We start from the raw sequence: 9,445 nt of genomic DNA on the forward strand, positions 1-9,445 counted from the left end.
CCTTAAAAACCAACTTGAATAATTAAATATTTTTCTTGAGAATGAAGACTGAATATTAAAATGCATTCACCTGGAATGATGGCATGACTACAATGCCCTCTTGGATGACAATTGTCAACTGCTTGAATATGGCAAATTGGCCAAGTCTCCATAATGAAATAGTTGTTTGGAATGCTTACCAGCCAAAAATTGTTAAGTGTAACAAGGTTTAGGTTATTGGTGTATCAAAAAAAGCTGTTGACTGGACCAAGTTAGAATCAAGTCCTCTTTATGGGCCTTGTTGTTAATAATACTGTGTGGTATCATACTTTGAGCACTCACCTATTTTAAGTTGTCCACAATGCTTTGTGCCAGGATTCTTTCATTTGTGCGACTACTTCTACTGTTTGTTCAACTACATGGTGCCCTGTCTGTGTTCATGTTGTATGATTGATGCATCATGGATAATAACCTGCACCCAAAGATTTTGGTTAAAGATTCTTCTTAACAGTTGACACAAAGTGGGGATCTTGAGGAATCTTTTACAAACATGACCTGAATGACAGACTCTCTGGTATTTATTGTAGTTTACAGAGCAATAAATTCCAGTGTTTAAATAAACCACCCTTGATTCCCAACAGGGATCGAACATTAGGAAATGGGCTGGACTGCACGATACGTAAAGAAATCATTTCTTCATGAGTTAAATTAAGAAAACAATTTTGCTTTTGTTCATTTTAAAGTTATACGTGAAGTGTTTCCACAGGGATATTTCAATTGGTGCTGTACAAAATTCCTATTAGGATTATCAGAATCGCAACTAAATTGAAAGATCAACACTTATTGGGAAGATATCTGTGGTGAATCAGGACGAAGTCTTAAAGTAAGGTCCTCCTTAGTAGCACTTATTTTTACATTTAATTCCATTATGGTTTTTTTATAATACTCGGGAGATGGGCTGTAGGCCAACTCACCTGGTACTCAATGTAAGTAATTTGTTAATCTACATTAAAGGCTGCCAAGGCTAAGAATGGTATGTAAAGCATGTCTTTCTCCTTCAATTACATATCCATGCTGGCATGCTAACTTTTAGGTTTTAGATGCAAAGAATAGCATGCAAAATTTGAAAATAAGGCTTAGAAAGAGTATTGAAGCCTAGGGTTATTCAGGTAAGTGAAATAAAAAGGATGCATGACATGCATTTTACTTTGGTCAAGTTCGACCATTCTTCAATCTGTTGAATTTCCTTTTATTATTAATGCTCTGCCTTTCAAATGCTGCTAACACTGTGACTGTACCAGGACAAGCGGCAGGCTGGTAGGTAGCGGCTTCCCTAATCTCTGTCATCTTGCTTTCTTCCAAGATGTACAAGAAAGATTCCTAGAGTGACATTGGCATGAATGTATTTAGAAACATGGGAATAGAAATAGGCCACTCATACCGTTTGAACTGTTCTCCGTTCCACTACAGATCTCATCTGATCTATAATTTAACTCCGTCTGTGCTTTGATTCTGCAACCCATGTTACCTTTTTCTGACAACTATTGATCAATTGCAGTTTTGAAATTTTCAATTGACCTAGTATCAATTGACCTACCATTTTGAGGGGAAAGATTCCAAATTTGTACAACCCCCTGTGTCTACCCCAGAATGGTCTAGCTCTGATTTTTAAGGATCTGTCCTTTGTTTAGCACTATCCGACAAAAGGTAAGTTTATCCATTCTATCAACTCCCTTAATCAACTTAAACACTTTGATTAGATTACCTTTTAATCTTCCCCACTCAGGAGAATACAAATCTGCCTTTGCAATCTGACCTGACAATGAAGGCCTTTTAGCATCTGTCACCTCTGACTTTCCTTTATCCCCTCCCCCCCACCCCGTCCCACCACCATCCCTACCCCACCATTTCTACTTCCCCAGAGCAATTTTTCCAAAGCCATTGGTCACAAATCAGAATTTACTTTGGTAATTGTGTACATTAAACCAAATCCTGTCACCCCGATGGCACAGCTCAATGGTACAACCGGGTGAATCTTTACCTGGGTAAATTAGTCATGTTAAATACTGCCACCTGGATCAACTGCAAGATAAGCCAGGATGGTGAGCAAACAAATACATGAAGAAAATTAGCATAATATAACCATAAAGGAGAAGCAAATGTCATGCTAGCTTATTGCCTGGTAGTTAGAGTGCTAATATTAAAACCATGTATATCTGTAAAACATATACAAGTTTCACTACCCATGAGGGAGCTGTAACACTTCTTAAAAATAAAAAAAATTATCATTTATTTCACCTTCAGCTTACGGGTAAGTACAAAAATGGCAGTGTCTGGGCCAGAAGGAATCACTGCTCATCTATTCCTGACTGATTTAAATTTAAACATTCCCACACTACTGAAGTTAACTCTGACGCTGGGGAAGGGGAGGATGTATATGAATGGTCAAGTAATTGAGAGTATTTATAACTTTGGGAACAACATAAAATGGATGAACGCAATTCAACTGCTCTAGACACATATCTCCCAATTTTAATTTTTGTTAACATCAGTGGAAATTAAAATCGCGAAAGATGTATAAAGAGCAGCTGATCTGATATTGACCATTTATCCACAGCCACCCCTTCCCCTGCAACATCACAATTAACCCCAACGCTGTGGGAACGCTTAAATTTAAATCATTTGCCATCGATGGACCAAAAGCTTGGTAGTTATTGTAAAGATTTCTGTGATAAGAAACGATTGGTTAGTCATTAATAAATATCCCAGAGCTGCAAGACACATGTTTTCACTCTCTAGTGAGGACGGTTTTCATCAGCCCTTTCCTAGGCCATTAGAAGGATCAGTTGGCAATGGAAATTGGTTACTCCAGTGTCACCAAAATAAAAAGCCTAATAAGAAGTGTCCAATTTTTAGTAAGGCATATCTAATAAAGCATTTAAAAATGAAGGCAACTTGTAAGTTAAAATTATAAAATATTCCCTATCCACAAACACTGCTGTGTCCAGTTGCAGAAGGCCTCATGCTCCTTCTCCAGTGCTATCCATTTGAGGACAAGGCTGGGGAAGACAGTCAGTGAGACCACCTTCACAGGTTGCCTCCAACAAGGATGCTGCTTGTTAGTGGATTGCCGAAGCAGTTTGGGACAGTCACAGCAAAGATCCCCCAACCTATTCCCTTACATCTTCCAACAAGTCCCAGCCACAAAATACATGAGCAACAGTGGGGTTCCTTATTTATCTGGGCTTTGCATCCACAGCCTGTTTAGTTTGTCACTCAAGAGAGGGTCAATGTTTGACATTAAGATATGGAGGGTGACAACTCTTTCTCTTTTTTTGCTTGTGATCTGCAGCAGCAAGAAGGGTGCTGGCAAGGGCAAGGTTGGTGGCCGCTGGAAGTAAGCGGTTGAAGCAGGAGCCTCCACTGCAGCATGACCTGACTGCATTGCCTCGAGCTTGGATTCTTACAAGGCATATCTCAAGTGGCAAACAATCTATAGCACTATTAGGTCCAAGGCTTGGCAACAATCCACTGAGCTATCTTACTCTGCGTTGCACATTGGATTCACAACAATTACCCTCTTCATTTACCATGTTAATATAGAGCCTATCCTCCTCTATTACAAACAACTGTCTTAACATTCTTGTTTTTGTAAATAAAGCATGGCATCTAATTTATTTTCCTTCCGATTTGAATATTTGTTCATATCTCAAGCTCCATGAAAAAGAGAATCCTGACCACAGCTATTTGAAAGATTAAAAGGTCTGAACCTGTTCAGTCTAAAAAGGAGAAGATTTAGAGGAGGTGATGGAAGTCTTTAAAATAATGACTGGCTTTTGGACAGGGTAGATGTAGAAAGAATGTTTTCACTTTTGGAAAATCCACAAATACAGGATAGTTACTACTAAATCCAGCAAGGAAATAGAAATGTCTTCACTCTGAGTGTAGTTAGAATGCGGAACTTACTATCAGAGGAGGCAGTAGAGGCAAATAGTTTAGACCCTTTCAAAAAGAAACTAGCTAAAGTACATGAGGGGAAAGGGAATAAAAGTCTTTGCTGAAAGGTTGAGAGGAGGTAGATGGAATGGGAGATTTGTGAGATGCATAAGAACTGACTAGTTGGGCCAAATTGGCTATTTTTATTTGCTGTATTTTCTTATGTATGTGTCTATATATGTATCTACAGTGTATTAAAAATGGTATGTCAAATATACAGATACAAATATCAGCCATGGCTGATCGCACTCTTACCTGAGCCAGAATGTTGTGGATCGTACATTAATCTGGAGATTCATGGGTATAATCCATGATTATGTATCAGTGTACAGTAACTCCTCCTTTAAAGTTGCAATTGTTCCTGAAAAATCATGACAAAGTGAAACAACTTTATGTGAATCGTAAGTTCCCATAGAACTCAATGTTAAAGCCAGAGTTAGATTCCTACAGTCATTTCTTACCCGGAATAAAAAGTACAAGTACAAATATTGTATCACATGTCTGAGCACTGCGCATTTTTAGTTGAATAAACTTGCAAAATAAATCATTCAACAAAAAAGAAATACAATATTAAATTATTTTTTAAAATTACAGCACTCCATAATTCTCACCTCAATAAACAGTGATCTTAGAGTGAATAGGCTCTTACTAGTGGTAGAAGTTGGCTGGTGCAGTTAGCAGATGATGTCCTGACCTAAAGCGAGTTCTGATGTGAAGCCAGAAGTCAAGAGCTATTGAAGAACAGACCCCCAAGCGCTCTAGTAAGAACAGATACTGCGGGCAGGATTTTCCAGCCGCGCTCGTCCCAAGGCCGGAAATTCCCGCCCAAGGTCAATGGACCTTTGCATGGTCAGCTCCCACCCGCTACGATTCCTCTGGCGGGCGGGAACAGAAACATCCCACCCTAGGAGCCAGCAAGGCTATAATTAACAGAAAGGGCATCAGCAACTGGAGAGAGAGTCGGCAACAGCAGGAGTAGGAGGAAGAGGGACTGAGAGTGAGGGTAAATGACAAGCCATAGAAGAGGAAGTTGAGTGAAACTGCCAACGTTAATCAGATATATATTATATTAATGGTGTTAAACTGAACCTCCATTTGGTGAGTCGACATTTAGTGAAGACTCACGCTTAGCTGCGTGAGTGTTACTCATTGCTATGCAAGGACTGCCCTACCATTAGTTTTGGATAAAATGTTAAATTTAAGCCCCTCTCTAGGTGACTACAAAAAATAGGTCATACTATTCAAAGAGAAGGAATTTTCCTACTGTATTGACCAATTATTTACCCTCAGTCAACACCACCAGACACTATTACTTCCAGGTCAGATATATCCCATTTCCTTGACCTGTCAGTTCAATATGCCTCAGTTCCCAATCTCAGAAAAACACACTTTACTGTATCAATGTTAAACATTTTCAATGCTCCACCTGCATTTTCCAAGGGTATGATGAGGGAGGGCTGGCCAAGGTGAATAAGTTCAAGTTTATGGAGGATGAAAGACGGGAGGCTGACCAGGAGTGCATTGGAATAAAGGTAATAAAGGCATGAACCAGGCTTTCAGCAGATGAGCTGAGATAGGGCAAAGTCTGGCAAAGTTACAGAGCTGGAAATAAAGTAGACTTTGTGTTTTCCAGCTCTCTGCCAATGTTCCTACAGCACCATTCATTAGATTCACGCACTCCCAAGCCTCTTTCAAGACCTCAACACTCGCATCACAAAGAGATCACCCAGGAGCTTTCTGTTTGTGTAAAAACATGGAACTCTTAAATAACCAACATTTTCTGATGAATCTCCACCATCCATTCCCCATGAATAATAGAAATTTTACACTACATGGTCTGAGTGATAACACAGTTTTTAGAAAAGAGATTCAGGAAAGAACACAAAGGAAAATAGAAACCATCAGAAACACTCAGTGCACCATTAAGTATCTGTGGTGAGAACAGATCAGTTAATGTTTTAGGTGTGGATCATTTTGCAGACCTGAAAGATATTACAGATGAGCAATATCTAAAAAGAGCAGAAATTATTAATGCTGAAAATCTGAAAATAAATCCTGAAAATACTCAATAGATCAAGCAGCATTTTTATAAAGAGAAAGAAAGTTAGCGGGCTGAATTTTCAGTCCTGTCAGGGACGAGAATGCAGGCAGGGTTGGGGGGAATGAGAATATCAGTTCCCCAAAACCCTTCCTGCGTCAGGGAAACCCACCAAGGTGAGACGAAGTGGCCTCAAGATCCCATCTAATCCAAGATTAAACATTGTTAGAGTGCTCATTGAAAGCTCATTAAGAGACAGTTTCTGATGTTGACAGGGACACACAGGTTGGGGCAGCCCAGGTAAATGCAAATGGAATTTAATCCTGAGAGTGTGAGGTGATGCATTTTGGAAAGATTAACAGGGCAAGGGAATGCACAATGAATGGTAGGATACTAGGAGCTATAGAGGACAAGAGAAGTCTTGGGCACAAGTCCAAAAATCCCCGAAGGCAGCAGGTAGACAAGATAGTTAAGAAGGCATGTGGGATACTTGCCTTTGTTAACTGAGGTACAGAATATACGATGTAACTGTATAAAGTGCTTATTAGAATACAACTAGAGATTGTGTACAATTCTGGGTCATAAAGCTTGCAATGGGGCACACATCTCAGATTTCAGTTGAAGCTGTGAATGGGGGAACACCATTCTGCATGAAGCGCAAGAGGCCAGAACTCCTCAGGAAAGGGACAAGAGGCAGGAAGTGCATGAAGGTCATACCGTCAGCATTGTACTTACCGATGAATCAAGAACTACCTTGACATGACTGAGAGTTAATGCGGCAAGAAATTATGTCTCTCCAGGGAATTGGTCTTTTTTTCAAGTTTACTTATTTGTCACAAGTAGGCTTACATTAACACTGCAATGAAGTTACTGTGAAAATCCCCTAGTCACTACACTCCAGCGCCTGTTTGGGTACACTGAGGGAGAATTTAGTTTGGCCAATGCACCTAACCAGCACATCTTTGTATTGTGAAAGGAAATTGGAGCACCCGGAGGAAGCTCACGCACAGGGAGAACATGCAAACTCCACACTAACAGTGACCCAAGCTGGGAATGGAACCAGCCAGCATTTTCCCTCATCTCCGAGAACTCACACCTTGTAGTGCAACTCACTATATCCTGCCAGTAGCTGCTAGTCATTACAGCCATGAACTTTTTTTGCTTCTGGCTCCTTTCAAGTATCAGACTGGACCCTGGTGTTGTCAAGAGCAAACCTGCATTATTTTGCTGTTAAACCCTTAGTTGTCCATAGCTCTCCTCAGTCAATAAATCTTTTAGTTTGTTACTTGCAAATGGCTGCACATCATTACTTCTTGCTGGCCCTGTTTGTGAGAGCTGGGCAGTACATTCAATTCCAGAGAGGCATGGCCTCACAGGGACAAAGAGTAGTGAATTTCACTGCCAAGGCTGGATTCCCCCAGGAAGCGAGCATCATTGATCATACCAATATGGCTAAAAAGGCATCCAGTGAGGGGCCAGTCAAATTTAACAACAGGAAAGGCTTTCACTTCCTCAGTGTTCAGCTGTCCGTGACAACAATAATGTCTTCCATGTCTGTGCTGGTTTTCATGACAGCTGCCATCCAGGCAGCTTCATCCTTCAGTCATCCAGGCTGTCACAATTCTACACCCTGACCATTCCAGACCCCACCCTGCTGAGAAAATGTCCAGGGCAGCCATGATACACTCAGTTTAATTAAGACACTGATTCATAACAGGCCATTAATGTCAAGGATCATCTGATTTAGGCTCTGTTTTGAGAGGACCCAGGAGGAAAAACATGGTCAGGAAGGCACACATACCTCCCATTCCCAGCATACACCCTGAGGCTCCTCAGCCCATATGTCTGCTGGAGGATGAATACCCAAAGGCCTGTCCTGAGGGGTGGGGGTTGCACTCACCTTGCCCGAACATCACTGTACCACTGTGCCTCCTGACACTGGGTCCAAGTTCAGCAGTAATAAATAACACTTTCTTTAATATTCATAAAAAGCTGTAACTAATAAAGACACATCCAGCATACCAAATTTGCTGAGCAGCAATCTATCAGTACAAGTCATGTGGCCTCAAAGCAATGCTTCACAAACAGGAGTTTCATTGGTTTCTGGAATTTTCCCATTGTCAACAGTGTAGTATTCGAGGCAACTTGATGTGGCAAGTAATAAACTAAATGATTTATTGACTGAGAAGAACTATGTACAACTTGGGATTTGAGGTTTACTCTCGACAACAGCCCAACTCCAACTGAAGCCTACCAGCCCCTGGAATGTGAGCCTTTACTACCAATTTGCCCTGGTTCATTCACTTGCACTCCATTGGTTCCAGCTTGGTCAACTGGCCACGAAAGATTGCCCATTAAAGGGGTCATACTATCACAATCTGCTTCGGACTTCTTAAAAAATTCATTCATATGATGACAAGGTGAGCTTTTGTTTGCCATCCCTAATCGCCCTTAAACTGCGTCTGGTTGGGCCACTTCTCAGAGTCAACCATCCTGCAGTGGATTTGGAATCATATGTCAGTCAGGCCTAGAAAGCCTGGCAGATTTCCTTCTCTAAAGAACATTAGAGAACCAAATGAGTGTTTATGACAATCAACATTAGACTTTTAATTCCAGATTTTTATTGCCATGGTGGATTCAAATTTATCCAGATATGACCTGAGTCTCCGGATTACAATCCATCGATAATGTCACTACACCACTGCCTCCCCTGTATATCCTAATATTATCAATTTTATCTTATAATCATATTTAACAAGAAAATGTGTAGGCATTTTGGAGTTTGTGAGGGAAAATATCCCTGCATTCTGTTTTTGTGCAGAAAACCTACAGAAATATGTACTGGGGCAGGAGTATGGGCCACTCGGACCATTCAATAAGATCATAGTTGATCTGATTGTAACCTCAATCCATCATTCCTGGCTAACCAGGTAACTTTTTATCCCCTTGTTAATCACAAAACTGTCTGGCTGTGCTTTATAAACATTCAAAGACCCTGCTTCCACTGCTTTTAGAGAAGTGAGTTCAAGAGACTCAAAACCTAAAGCTGAATCTTGCCAACAGTGGAATTCAGATGGAAATTTAAATTTAAGGCTAAATACCAAATGATTAATAATAATCCTGTAATGATGGAGGCAGTGGCATGGTGATATTATTATTACCAGGATGATGCCTGGTTTGGAGGGTAGGTCTTATGAGGAAAGGTTGAGGGAGCTAGGGCTTTTCTCTTTAGACTGGAGGAGGATGAGAGGCGACTTAATATATGTTTATAAGATGATGAGGGGGATAGATACAGTAGACATTCAGAGACTATTTCCTCTGGTGGATATGTTACTAGGGGCATAACTATCCTAACTATCCATAACTAAGGCTCATGGTGGGAGATATAGGAGGGATGTCCGAGATAGGTTCTTTACTCAGAGAGTGGTTGGA

At 40.6% G+C, this 9,445-nt stretch overlaps 1 protein-coding gene across 10 annotated transcripts in view; it reads left to right on the forward strand.

The window, feature by feature from the left end:
• The window catches only part of tnnt3a (troponin T type 3a (skeletal, fast)), a 37,984-nt gene extending 34,328 nt beyond the window's left edge, over positions 1-3,656 (forward strand). For all 10 annotated transcript variants that reach the window (XM_080190309.1, XM_080190311.1, XM_080190304.1 and 7 more), the window contains one exon: positions 3,332-3,656. In XM_080190309.1, the coding sequence (XP_080046435.1) occupies positions 3,332-3,380 (49 nt within the window). In that variant the 3' untranslated portion in view covers positions 3,381-3,656. The remainder of the gene's footprint in view (positions 1-3,331) is intronic.
• Positions 3,657-9,445: the final 5,789 nt, after the last annotated feature.

Source organism: Carcharhinus amblyrhynchos, chromosome 6, assembly GCF_965287045.1.
Source record: "Carcharhinus amblyrhynchos chromosome 6, sCarAmb.v2.hapA, whole genome shotgun sequence".
Classification (NCBI taxonomy): Eukaryota; Metazoa; Chordata; class Chondrichthyes; order Carcharhiniformes; family Carcharhinidae; genus Carcharhinus; species Carcharhinus amblyrhynchos.